This window comes from Nuphar pumila, chromosome 12, assembly GCF_984573655.1.
Source record: "Nuphar pumila chromosome 12, dmNupPumi1.hap1.1, whole genome shotgun sequence".
In the NCBI taxonomy this organism is placed as follows: Eukaryota; Viridiplantae; Streptophyta; class Magnoliopsida; order Nymphaeales; family Nymphaeaceae; genus Nuphar; species Nuphar pumila.
Genome location: NC_143260.1, coordinates 40,991,919 through 41,006,067, shown reverse-complemented (window position 1 = coordinate 41,006,067; position 14,149 = coordinate 40,991,919). Strand labels below are relative to the sequence as shown.

Here is a 14,149-nt window from a genome sequence, read left to right as displayed (position 1 = left end):
GTGAATATTCAAGTTTAAAGTTGGAAGGCTAGTGCACACATGAAGATAAGAGGCGCTTTCTGAAAAATGTTCAGAATCTGCTAACAAAAAATTATGTTAACGACAAATTAATGTATCATTATCTCATCTAATAACGACAAATTATGAGGGTGGCCAGCTCTTGATGATAATCGAATGTGTTGTCAAGGGATGCTAACATCATGACCAAAAAAATGACTACTAATAACGATAATTTAAAAGAGTTAACAACAATTCAATATATTATAATGCAATTCAATGTATGATGACGACGATTAAATGTTGTTGTCACTAAAAACTTGTTTTGTTCATAACTTTTGATCTCAATGTTTGTTTGACTTGATTTTTGGTGTGTTGAAAAACTAAAAACCTCCTCTTTAACTTTTCTTTTGGTTAGAAACCTTAAAAATGTCATTTTTACTATAAAAAATCATATTGAAGTGAGACTTGGCAATAGAGTTTGAGAGATTTTGACATGAAAAATATCTTGGTCCAAAATAAGGTGTCTACAATATGTGAATTTAGTACCTTATTTGTACTGGTCATTCAAGAGTGTGAACTTTATAAAAATTCACATGTTATATGTGCAAATCGTCACATATTTTCATATCTCCTTGAGGACTACTTACTAAAAAGAGGTTCACATAATATCTCACAAATGTCGTACTATATATGCGAATTTAGTATGATATTTACAAAGTTACACATATTTCAATTACATAAGGTTTATAAATCTACATTTTAGTGAGAGTTTATGATACCATGAGAGCATACCGATATATCGCATGAACCTCAAGAGATTCACTCATGCAAATGGTAAAAAAAAAGTCCTAAAAAAGTTTGGCATTTGTGAATTTCGACATGGGGCAGATTTCAAAAAGTTTGAAACATTTTGGGAAACATCTCATTTTTGCCATACAATACGGTCATTTTTCGATAATATACGTATGAACTTTCTATTCTCATACGTTATCCAATTTATTTATTAAGGATAAGCCTTGGATTGCGCTTTTTTGATATAAAAAGGTGATTTTTTGAGTTATGAAATTTTGGCACATCGTGGGCCATTGATTTTTGAATCTCTTTAAAAACCTACTCACTTGTCATAACCACACAATTCAAAACAAGTTTCCTACTAAACAAACCATGTATATCACATCCATAACATTTTATCTAAAAAAAATCAGCGATTTTTTAAGAAAATAGTGATTTTTACTCGTTAGTAGCTAATATTTACCTATATATATTGAAATTTGTGAAAATTTGGTGTTTCCTTGAGTGTTAAAATATGCTCACTAGGTGAATCAGTTTCTTAGAAAAACCTAAGAATTGAATAAAATTGAATTGAAATCGTCTTTGAATCGACAATTTTTTACCATCAAATGACACATGTTATTAAAAAATAAAAAACCAAATTAAATTAAATAATTTTTAACCACATTAAAAAATTAAAAAATGAATTGGCCCATTTTGAATAGTCATTGGACTGATTCAATCTGAATCGGCCTATTCAAATTGATTTTAACATTGGTTTTCACTTCAATATGATCGAATGTGGACGTTCATAAATACTATCGGGGTATGCATAGTACTTATTTAATTTTAAAATGGTTATATTAACATCAACAATGTTGAATTGGATGGTCAAAATATCCTTAAAAACAATAACACATTTGAAAAATACATTTGTTGCATTGAGTATTTGATTGTTGTTTTGGAGGAAAAAAACACATTTTAATTAATGTAAGAGCACCTCTTTTGTATTTTGTATTCCAGTAAAAAAAAAGTACCAACGGGGGCTCCACATAGTTGGTAGGAGTTGTCAATGCACTTCCTTTGTGTGGGACATTGCAGGTTCAAAACCCAGTGGTATGTTGAATAATAACTTGTGGGGGTCTGCCTAACCCCAGCTTGCCTTTAAAGAAGAAAGGTCAGTTTAAAAGATAACATGTAGTTTAAATTACCAACAGGTGCACCGCTTGTCTAGCAAGAGAAGTTAGTGCATATTATCTTGTGTTGGGATGTTGCAAGTTCAAATCTCAAATGGCATGGTTATATAACTGGTAGGGGTATGCGTTCTAATTTCGACTTCCACTGGATGTGCGGGTGCCTTTGGCTGGTGGGCTCTGGAAGAGGCAGTGGAGAACTTTATGATAAAAAATAATTTTAAATTTTAAAAGTGAATATAACTATCTTGTCTTTTAAATGACTATATTTGAAAAAAGTTCTATTAATTTTAACGACCTTTGTTCATTTCAATTACTAACATCAATCTACCTGTCTCGGGCCGATCTTTTAGAATGGGACATATGCAGTGCAGAGCTCTACTGAGTGGAAAATGCATCGAGTGTAGGAACACGCAGTATGTGTTCGCTTGATCGGTGATGTGCTGTAGTAGCACAACATGTGATAGACATCAGTATCATCGTTAGTGCATCACTGTTTGACGGCACATACGTGGAGCGTTGTTCGGTTAAGTAATGCCGGCGGATCAGCGGATGTTGTCTTTGAAGATTTGGTTAAGGACCTCTCAGCTTGCAAGATAGTCTCACACGTAGCGGTTGGACACACGGGGTTGCGTATGGGTTAGGGCTAATTCTCTCAGGGATTACATTAGGTGATTCCAACCGAGTATGGTGACTCGGGGCTAAGCTAGTGAATGCTTAGGCACCGACGAATGAGTCTGGGTGGTGCTCTTTGCTATGGTGTTCAATCATCAACTGGTCTTCGGATTGGGGGGTGCAAGGTCTTGTTTCTTTAGTGGCGAGGTTTTGCTATGTTGTGCACATGGAACTGCAATACGCTTTATGATATGCAAGGCTAAGGCAAAGTTTGTGCCTCTTTCGAAAGTGATAGCTGGTATGAAACGACTATGCACTAAGCAACATGGACTACATGGAATACGCATTTGAAAATGTGTTTGATCAGCTCTCGCTAGGTAGCTGCGCACGAGCGGGTGGTGCACAAAGCCAATGAAAATGATGCAACACATGAAAAGGTGTTAGTACACGGCCTTTGATCGTTAATTAAGCTGGGCAGCTTGGCGCATCATGGGTTTGTGAAGCATTCTATGCTCATGACAGAGCGATAGAAAGACTTGCGGCAGTAAGGAATGACCATCGCACCACACTGACTTATTGGAAAAAGTAAGTCCGTGACACTATCTATCAACTCATACACACCTTAGAGAATTATTATTTAAAAAAAATCAAGCTCCAGCTAGTATAAACCGGCACTGAAAGTAAAGCTCTTTAGCAATCTCGTGGACATTGTCTTTAATCTTAACAAACATTATAAATGAAGTAAGCATGTGGTTGTTGCAAAATCTTTAATGATGGTTAAGGTATATATATATGGACATGAACGTGAGCCCACTGTTGAAAAATACCGTTTAATGGCAGTCATGTCCATCGCTAAAGGGTATTTTCTGCCTAGCTTATGACTGGTGGTCAAAGACTGCCTCTAATGCACCAGATCAACATCGAACGTGCGTTCGAGCTGCGTTTTATATTTTGAGGGTCTGACAATTACTCACATCTTTATATATATAAAAATCATGAGACCCCTCGCAAGAACTGGGTCACTTAATGCAGGCCACCAGGCAACTACACACCCAGTGGGAGTCAAACCTAGGACTAAGGGGTTGACACCTTCTCCCAGGCTCACTACCATTCGAGCAACCTAAGTGGGTGTGAAAAGATCAGGCACCCTCCTTCTTGAGGACAGGCCTGATGGAGGGCAATCAGGTGCTTAATTAATGCACAAGTTTTGTGCCATTGCACCCGATCCGGACTCCAAGTGGGTGCAATGGTTAACATCCATACGATAATATTTAATTGGGGTCCGATGCAATAGATGGATAATTAGGTCATACTATCGTAATTGTGGGGTCTTATGTTCGAATCTCCAGGGTTATCCCTCACGTTGCCTACCAAAGAAAAGCTGATAGTATTTAAGTGTAAATACACATGTATTGACAAATAAGAATATTAAGGGAACTTAGTCCTTATAAAAAAAATTCATATTTCTGCCATCCTGTAGTATCTCATAATCTTTTAAATATTTTTTGTGTCTCATAATCACTTAACCAAATATCCACTTGGAGTTTTGCCTTTTTAAAAAAAATATCCACTTAGAATTGGATCCAACCCAAGTTTGACACGTTGGCAACTTTAATACCTTCCCTTTTTCCAAGGGCAAAACTGATATGGACATGACTTGAATGGGCCGGATATGGGATGGATCATGTTAGATCTGGTTCTGAAACAAATCCAAATCCATCAATACTGAAGATCCAACCCAGGTTAAGGTACCATGGGTATGATAAAATATGGGTGTCATAACTCCAACCCATCTGACTCCCTAGTTCTAGAAAACTTCTTATGGATCAAAGACATGAGCCTATACCAACGGGGGGAGGGGGGGGGCTCAGCTTGTCTGGTAAGCCTATATCGACGTTGCAAGTAGGGGTGGCAATCGGGTCTGGTTGGCGGGTCAGCATACCTCAACACGAACCCGACCTGTTTATTAAACGGGTCGGCTGTGGCAAACATGAACCCGATCCATTTAATAAACGGGTAACCCGACACAGTTAACCCATTTAATAAATGGGTTGGGTCGGGTAAACGGATTGGCAGGCGGGTTGGGTTCGGGTAAACGGGTTGATGGGTCGGGTTCGAGTAAAAGGATAAACAGATTGACGGGCGGGTCGGGGTCGGGTAAACGTGTTGGCCCATCTGCCTAACCCGTTTATTAAACGGGTCAGCTGGGTTGGCATACCCCTAACACTAACCCGACCCGTTTAATAAACGGGTTAGGTGGGTTGACCTGTTTACAACATGAACCCGTTTAAGCCAAACCCGAACCCGGCTAAGAAGCGGGTTGGCGGGTCGTGTCAGATTTTGATAGCGGTGGATAGGGGAAAATGGGCTCCACCCCGTCTCGCCCTGTTTGAACCGGAGATGGAGGACATGGAATGGGGATGGAGGTTAAAATCAAAACCTGTGCGGGAATGGACTTATGCTTTCTCCCACCCCCACCCTGCCTCATCACGCACCGTCCCCGTCTTGATCCCACCTTACCTCGGCCTGTTCCGTCTTCAATCCTTCTTTAAGAATAACAGTAGATCGAGAAAAAAACAGAGTTATGGAAGTTAAAATCAAAACCCATAAAGAGATGAAGGGTAGGATTTTGAGACGGGGCAGGAGTCCGTGAGCCCTTAAAAAAAAAAGTCGAGGCAACCAAAGTTTACTTTGGCATTGAGTGACGTGCCAGGACTATAGTCACAGCCGCACAGCTACGTGCAGGCAGGTGGAGTAAAAACTAAAGAGTAGACAACCAGCTTTGGCATTTCAAAGCGAGCGAGTTTGCAATCCTTTCTAATCAGTCCAGAAAAAAACGGGTCCCTGGCCACATTTCATTTCTGTTCTATGTCAAGAATGTTGTCCGAGGCCTTACCCATTTCGTTGTAGACAAGATCTGGACCCAATATAATCAAAATTACCGCATCGTATCCACTTCATCGAACCAAACATTCAGATCAAATTCGTTATAGACCCAATCAGATACAGTCCCGCTCCGAACTCAATCGGGTCTAGGTGCTGACTTATCTAGGTTCCATCGGATGGGACCCATTGGCCCAACCTCATCGAGTCGTGTCAGGCTCGCTGATTCCCCACTCGCTGTCCTGCTAAATGGTTACCCGGCCAAGAATACTCAACAAGAAAATCTGAGAATTAAATGATCCAAAGGGTTTGGCCGCTTGACGGCCAGTCTAGGTTCAAATCTCATTGGCGTCACCTTGGGTCGAAAGTAAGCCCTCGAAGTTTTGCGCTGAAAAGACTGCACTGTCAGTAAATACAGTAAGAATATCAAAAAATCTGAGAATTAAAAAACAGAAAAAAAAGAAAAGAAAACTTTAAAAACCTTCACTCTCTCCTCTCCTTCTCCATTTTCTCCTGTTCTTTTCTCGCTCTTTTTTTTTTTTTTTAATTATTTTTCTCTAAAACCGTCGCTTTTCCAGAATACTTGAAGCTCCGATTCCGAGCCTTAATGGTGGATTTCGATCTCTCGGAGAAGGATTTTCGCGGTTTCCTCAGGAAAGATCTGTGAATTTCATCGAAATGCTTACTCAGGTGCGTGAAATCTCGCTCTTATGGGGGGTTTTACCGTTTTTTGTTAGGTCCTGTTCTTCTTTTCTCGTTTTCCGGAGATTTCGTCTCCCTGAGCAGTGAAATTGCGGATCTTCGGGGTCTAATGGTGGATTTTAGCACTAAAAAAGAGGAATCTCCTTCAGCATTGCGTTTTTTCTCTGTAATTTCTCTGGATCTAGAGCCTTTCCTATGAAAAATGCATCTCTTTGTGTTTTTCGGACAATGCTTGGGGTTCTAGGTTTTTTTGAGCTAAATCGAACTTCGATTCTTCTTGTTCACTGTCGGAGCTTCGATGTCCGAGTCTTTCTCGCAACGCTTTAGGAAAAGTTCTCTCCATTCGGGTTTTCCTCAACTTCTTTTCTTAAGAAAACTCTCTTTGGCTTCACAATCTCCTAAACGCCTCTCTTGCTTGTTGCCTACGTTCAATTCTGACCTTTAAGACGGATCTTGAGCTTCAAGAAGTGCTCTTCGAGAAAATTTTCTACCGGAACAACCAGATTCAGGGAAAATCCGTGGGTCTTTCTGCCCAAAATCTTGATGCGGAGCCTTTTCACGGTAAAGAGTTCAGAAACTGTTGGATTTTGTAGGAAAATTTGTGAAATCGAGGGATTTTCGGTACAGTGACTCGGTATTCCATCTGAGCTGTATTAACGGCGTAGCTAATCCAAATATTGGTGAGGGAGTAATCTTCTTCTTCTTCATGAATTAGGTAGAGAGATGGGTATAGAACAATTTCTTTTTCAGCAGAAGTTTTACTTCTTTATATCAATAGAATAGTTTCTTTATACCCTTTAGGGAAAACATGCTTCTTTTGAACCTGTAAGAGCTTCATTAAAAGTTTAAGTGTTTATTAACCTCTCTCTGTCTCTCTGTATGTGAGAATCTGCGATTCCTCTTTTTCTCTTATCCAAACAGTATTCGGTTCCGCTTCTGGATTATCTCCAAGAATCCTTATTCTTGGGAGCTATTTTTGAGTTTTGACTTTCTGGAAGGGTTTGATATTTGACATTTTAGCTGGTTTTGTTTTTTCCCACTATGACATTTCTTTTCCTTTATTTCTGGTCTTACGCCTATTTTTACGGTGTCTACCTGGGGGTGTGCGAAGTTTGCCAATTGCCATATTTCAGTGTGATTCCTAAGCAACATTTTTTATTTTATTTTATTTTGCGAAATGTGATTTTGAAGTGACCACCGCTGAAGATCTGTATCAAATTCTCCTCCGATTTTATAAAGGAAAAGCTTAATGCACCCTTGGCCGTGGGGAGTGGTCCAGCGGCCCTTTTTTATGCCGATTAAGGGCCACCCACTTGGGGGTAGTGGGGTGCCATTTGCAGTACTCCTGCAAGCTGCTTGAAGGGCTGCCTGCTGCAGTGAATTGGTGAGGATCCGTAGCCCGTTGGTCATGATTTTGTAGTGCAAGCATAGATGCCTCTGGTTTAGTTTTGCCACTTTTTGGCTGTTCTTAATCGAGGGAGGGTTATCAGCATCATCAAAATTTTGGTGCATTTCCCCACCTTCCCTTTTCTCTTAGTGATTTTTCTTATCATTTTTTTTCCATGAAGAGTGGGAAAATCACCCTAGGAGTCAGACACCTAGTCGCATTGGTTAAGCCTGCCATACTTATGATCGCTGTCACGACGATGTAAACCCAATAAAGGGGTCATTTTGTAGTTCTATTATCGTGTATTATGCTGAAAGTTTTGAGCTTCCAGGGTAATTACGTTTCTCGAGAGAAGTACTAAAACCATTATGCCTACTCGTACGTGCTTTATGTTTGCATTATACTCTTCAAAACCGAGTTCAGCGATTTCAACCAAAATGTCATAAAACTCTTAGGGCCTGTTTGGATTCTAGGTGCTGGGATGGGCGTTTATGCATTTGATGGGTCCCCAGGTAAAATCTTGGTCAAACTACCTTGGTGGTCCTAGGTAAAATCTTGGTTAAACTAACTTGGTGGTCCTGTTTGGAATCTCTACGCTGGAATGGGTGTTTATGCATTTGCGATGGGAAGTGAGGCCCTTTCTCCTTTGTATTTACACTAAATCATGGATTTGGCATCTGCCTCTTCTTCAAATGCATAAACTCCATAAAGGACCTTCCCAGCTACAGATTTCAAACAGGCCCTTACAAGGAGTACCATGCTCAAGAAAAAATTAAGAGATGCATAATTTACAATTGTACCACCCTGTTTTTTCTTTGAGGGACGAATGGATGCCAAAAGAAGCGGCTGAATCTCAATAGAATCACAATGGTTGGTTCGAATTCCTATTAACTTTTAACCATTTATTTTTTCTCAAAAGAAAGCTTTTAACTATTTAATGCTACGTTTAACATGGTTGGCTGTGCCATTCCTGAAGCAGGTTCTCAGCTTTTTCATCGATGACTATCCCTGAGCTTCTGAGCTGCAAGCATGAATTTTGGTACCACACAAATAACTAAAGAAGCAACTCTGCTTTCATTTTTTTAAAGAAAAAAGTCGATCTGTCGAGTTATGAATTGGTTATGGAGGTCGCTTGAGGCATGGGTCTCTGGGGCCTTCTTGGTAGTTGTGTTTCTTTTTGCAGAATAAAGTTTTAAAGGCGTTATTATGAGGATATTTAAGGCCCCATTTCAGAGATAGACTGCTGCTTTTCTTTTTCAACCACAAAGGGCTCTTTGAATCTTTGATGCGAAAAAAAGTAGAGAAAATCTTCTAGGGAAAAACTTTCAATGCCAAGAATGTCCTTGAATTATTAAAGGGGAAATCATGGTGGGGACTCCCCAATTTAAGGGGCACCGTCCTTGGTCCTTCTTGGCAATTCACTACAAATTCTTTCGTTTTCATTTTTACACTTTTACCGTCTAGGGGTCCTGAATATTGACAAAATCACTCTCCATCACCTTCCATTCCCTCTTTCTGGATCAGAAGTGACGCCCTAGAGCATGTTAAGGTGCTTTTGACTTCAGGGTGATGTAGACGTTGTTACGGGTGAGATCCCTTTTGTGCTCTCTTACTTATCGCTTCCATGTCATTCTTCATTCTAGATTTTGTGGTTTTAAGTTTTTAACGTGTTTTATACCATTTTCCTACCGTTTTGGCTCTTGTGGGATTATTGTCCACTTGTGATATTTTCTTTTCTGTTTTTTGTGCTTTTTAAAATAGAATATTTCAAAGTTAAATACTTACGCTCAGAAGCCTGAAGCGTGCAATTCATGATTGTCGTTTTGACTGGGTGGAGAGTGCCAACCTGTCTGGTAGGAGCAGTTAGTGCACGTCACCTTGTGTGGTGTTGGGACGTTGCAAGTTCAAATCCCAATGGTGTAGTTGTATAACTGGTAGTAGGGGTTTGTCTAACCACAGCTTTCTCTGTCGAAAAAAAAAAGTCTCAGACTCGAGTGTGTTTTGGCATTATCCTATCAGTGTGTTGGGTTGCGCAAACAGATCGGTGTAGAATAGTCTTGTCTGGACACTGTTGGCCGGGCCTAGAGATGTTACTAATAAATCGAGGTTTTTGTTCTAGTTCTAGGTGTTCGGCTTCTTTAAATTTTAATTTTTTTTTTAAATTTTTTTGACCCCAAGTGTCTTGGACACCATTGCTTCAGGAGCAGGGGTAGAACGCTGCGGGACACCTAAAAGTATCCCGCTGAATGCCGTGTCCCAGGCGCTCCGATTGTCTGCCGTTTGCATTGGGCAGGGACAACAGCGACTAGTGGACGCTTTCGGGCCATTTTTTCAAACTCATAATCACAAATATCGGTTATTTTCGAAAAAACTCCCAAATTTTATCATTAGATTTTCAAAACCGATATAATCTTGACAAAAAAGATCATGTTTTTATCAGGTTGTTAATGTGATATGTACATATACAATTTTGTATATTTTTATTGTTTTATTATATATTTTTATTTTTTTATGTTTTAAAATTTAAATATACCAATATTTTCCTAAAAAAAGTTTTTTTTTTAATTTATCCCGAAATTTTCCTTTGCCGAGAAAATAGCGTTAAACTTTCTGTCCATTGTTTCTTTCGATTTTCTGTCGGACGGGCTCTGAACGGCAAACTGCCTGCTTTTGGAAATGGGGAATACCAGCGTATACACAATAATTATTTTAAAGGCATTTTTGGTATTTGAAAGATCTGTCTTACTATTATTGTAACCATGTCATCGTTATTTTTGCATTCGTTGGAATTTTTTGAAAAGAGTGGTTCAATCTGTAACAAATTTTTGCCGCCCAATTAAGGGGATGGGGCCGGGGGCCTACCTTGCCTTGTGTCTGAAGAGTCTGTACTAGATGTGTTCCAAAGCATGCCTGAGATTGTTGAAAATGCCTATAAGAAGGGTGGTCTTTGATTTTCCTTCTTAGATCTTGGTTGAAATATGCCATCTTGTTCAGAAAAATTTCCTGTTAGGAAAAGGAAGGAATCGAGAGAAAGGTGCCCATCGTTTTTGTGAAGACTTACAATTCACGTTCATTTTCCTACGTTTCATTTTTCTTTTTGGATAAAATCCTTCGTTTCATTTAGTGATCTTTCTGCAAATAAGCTCCTAATGTGCTGGCAACAAACCCTTTATCACAACTAAAGGTTTGAGAAATTGATATTTTTTTGCATGCAATGTTGTTTTCGTGGCAGAACTAGCAAAAGGAGCTGGCGATTATTCTTTCTATTGACTGCTGCTTCACAAGAGAAGTGCAGATGAAAGGCCCTTCATTTTTTCCGTGTTTTTTCCCTCCTATAATCTTGTTTCTCTCATTTCTTTTGCTCTCTCCGGTGATTGGTGATCTGGTTTCTGACCGACAAGCCCTTCTAGCCTTCTCCTCTGCTGTCCCCCATGGCCGGAAGCTCAATTGGAATCAGACGACTCCGGTTTGTGCCTCTTGGATTGGTGTCACTTGCGCACCTGATGGCTCGTATGTGCGTAACCTCCGCCTCCCTGGTGTTGGCCTCATTGGTCCTATCCCCCCTTCCACACTTGGGAACCTCACTGGTCTGCGTACACTCAGCCTGCGTTCCAACCGGCTTGCCGGAGCACTCCCCTCTGATCTAGTCTCTCTTCCTTCTCTCCGGTATCTCTACCTCCAGAGGAACAACTTCTCTGGCCGCATTCCTGACTTGCTTTCTCCCAAGATTATCTTCATTGATCTATCATCGAACTCCTTTACAGGTAGCATTCCACCCTCATTGAACAATCTGACCAAAGTCACCACACTAAACCTGCAGAGCAACTCTCTTACCGGGCCTGTCCCTGATCTTAACATCTCAAGCCTTAGACACCTCAATCTCAGCTACAACAATCTCAGTGGTTCAATTCCGAGCTCACTCCAAAAGTTCCCTACTTCTTCCTTCTTGGGGAACTCTCTGTTGTGTGGTTTGCCTCTTCTTCAATGCACTCCAAACCTTCCTTCACTTTCCCCTTCCTCTCCCTCGCCTATGACAGTTGAGGAGACCAAGAAGCTAAAACTCAGCACCGGAGCAATTCTCGCCATTGTGATTGGTGGTGCTTCATTGATTTTCCTGCTTGCAGTAGCCCTCCTAGTGTGTTGCCTCAAGAGGAAGACTGATGGGTCTCGCGAAATTGCATCGACAAAGGGCAAGAAGAGCGGGACCGAGAATCCAAAGGATGAATTTGCTACTGCGGCTCAAGAAGCAGAGAAGAATAAGCTGGTGTTTTTTGAAGGTTGTTCCTATAATTTTGACCTGGAAGATTTGTTGAGGGCTTCGGCCGAAGTATTGGGGAAGGGGAGTTATGGGACTGCTTATAAGGCACTGTTGGAGGAAGGGACGACTGTGGTGGTGAAGCGATTGAAGGAGGTGGTAGTGGGAAAGAGGGAATTTGAGCAACAGATGGAGATGGTTGGGAGGGTTGGTATGCACCCAAATCTGGTGCCGCTGCGCGCCTATTACTATTCCAAGGATGAGAAACTTCTGGTTTATGACTACATCCCAGGCGGGAGCTTGTCTGCTCTTCTTCATGGTAAATGCATTTGTTTTTTCTATTCAATTCTATCACAATTTTGATCTGTTTTCATTGCATTCATGTCTGCATGAACATGAGTATGCATTAGCTTACTTGCAGGCAGGAGATTGTATCTCCATAGCAAACATGTTTTTGAGTCTTAATCTAGATGATTTTCTTTGCTGATTTGTGAAAGAGGAGTGTCACTCTTCATCCCTTTTTTTTAGACGATGCTAATTCCTTGCATGCTTAACATACTCACTCATAAAGCTCCTGTAATCTACAGGCAATAGAGGTGTTGGACGCACACCCTTAGACTGGGATTCCAGAGTGAAAATCTCACTTGCAACTGCACGTGGAATCACACACATTCACTCGGAAGGCGGGGAAAAATTTGCCCATGGAAACATAAAATCCTCCAATGTCTTGCTCACCCATGACTTCACTGCATGTATTTCTGATGCTGGCCTGGCTCCACTCATGAATGCACCTGTGCCCCCCACCCGCATGGCTGGATATCGTGCACCGGAGCTAGTTGAGACCCGGAAAGTTACTCAAAAATCCGATGTTTATGCCTTTGGCGTCCTCCTGCTAGAAATGCTCACCGGGAAATCGCCGATCCAGTCTCCTGGAGGCGATGAAGTGGTGGATCTGCCTAGGTGGGTTCAATCGGTGGTGCGGGAGGAGTGGACTGCCGAAGTGTTTGATGTGGAGCTTATGCGGTACCAGAACATCGAAGAGGAGATGGTGCAGATGTTGCAAATAGCAATGTCATGTGTAGCGAAGACTCCGGATCTGCGGCCACGAATGGCAGACGTGGTTAAGATGATTGGAGATATCCGGCAGCTGGATTCCGAGAACAGACCATCTTCTGATGAGAAGTCTAAGGATTCTAATGAGAGGACTCCATGACTTCATAAACTCTGCGGAGGTCATGGCGCATGACTCGGGCCAGCAACTAGGAACCACAGTGCATGAATGTGTCTTCATGCACTAACCAAGCCTTTGTATTAGAACTGTTGTTAAAAAGCTTTGTGTCTGTGTGTATGTGTCCTTGTAGCAGTAGAAGTTGTTTATTGGTAATTGGATTTAATCTAAGATTATTGTTTCCTAACCAATGTGTTTATTAGATGAGCTCTGAACAACTGCACGAAACTCCGCCAGGTCCGGATCATTTAGCCTAGTACGTCGACCTAAATATAGATGGGTAGATGCAGCTGCAACTTGGGTTATTTGAGGTTTATTAAGCAATTCAAATTGAAATAGCATACTCAGTAACACATTGCAGCAGTATTTAAATAAATAATTCACCAGCATTATTCACTTTTAAAGAAAACAAATTCTGGCTTTAAGAGCAATCAAAACCAGGCTCTAATAAGGTCAGGTTAAGACAAGCCTTTTACTTCATCCCTTATCTGGTGGACAGCCAGGCCCAGGGAATGTGAGGGTGAAAAAGGTTACTCAATTCCCCATTGCCTAAGAAGCTCTTGAAGGTGTTCAAAGTGGGAATGAAGTTATCATATGTTCAGTCAATCTGCTAAACCTCAAACCCCTGATACTTTAGACTTGGACAATACTAGAGATTTGTAGGGAAGGTATTCATCCCAAGAAGAAGTTGGTGAGCTATTATATGAAGGATTTAGTGCTCTCAACAACAAAATGTCGGTGAGTCCTTGTGCAGTTATCAGGCACCATTATTTGTCTCAACTGCCAAAGGTTGGGGCACCTTTACAAAACCTATTGGCATTTACTAGAGGTTCCTATGACATTTGTTACCTTACCTACATGGTCTGATCGTAAATGATGAAAGAGAGGAAAACTTTGGAAAAATTGACTTCCACAGATTCTCAGGTGAGAAGTTGGAGAAGTCATCATGGCATGGAAAATGTTAATAAATATAAAAAATACTTAAAAATATTATTTTTGTATTATTTTAATGGATTTAACACGTGTCAAGTTTTGATTGACACATAATATTTTTTAGCCTATTCAGAACGATTCACTTGGGTATCGTTATAGGCAGATTCACCTGAATCGTTGGC

At 40.6% G+C, this 14,149-nt stretch overlaps 1 protein-coding gene across 3 annotated transcripts; it reads left to right on the top strand.

Annotated features, from left to right (window-relative positions):
• The first annotated feature begins 5,967 nt into the window (after nucleotides 1-5,967).
• On the top strand, nucleotides 5,968-13,221 carry LOC149820823 (putative inactive receptor kinase At5g58300). 3 transcript variants are annotated; one of them, XM_089982058.1, is made up of 3 exons: nucleotides 5,968-6,152; nucleotides 10,784-12,125; nucleotides 12,394-13,221. In XM_089982058.1, the coding sequence occupies exons 2-3, from the start codon at nucleotides 10,847-10,849 to the stop codon at nucleotides 13,017-13,019; spliced, it is 1,905 nt and encodes a 634-aa protein (XP_089838184.1). In that variant the 5' UTR covers nucleotides 5,968-6,152; nucleotides 10,784-10,846; the 3' UTR covers nucleotides 13,020-13,221. The 3 variants fall into 3 exon arrangements, with proteins under 3 accessions (XP_089838184.1, XP_089838185.1, XP_089838186.1); XM_089982059.1 differs by lacking the exon at nucleotides 5,968-6,152 and adding an exon at nucleotides 9,354-10,585; XM_089982060.1 differs by lacking the exon at nucleotides 5,968-6,152 and having other exon boundaries at nucleotides 10,724-12,125.
• The last annotated feature ends 928 nt before the right edge of the window (nucleotides 13,222-14,149 follow it).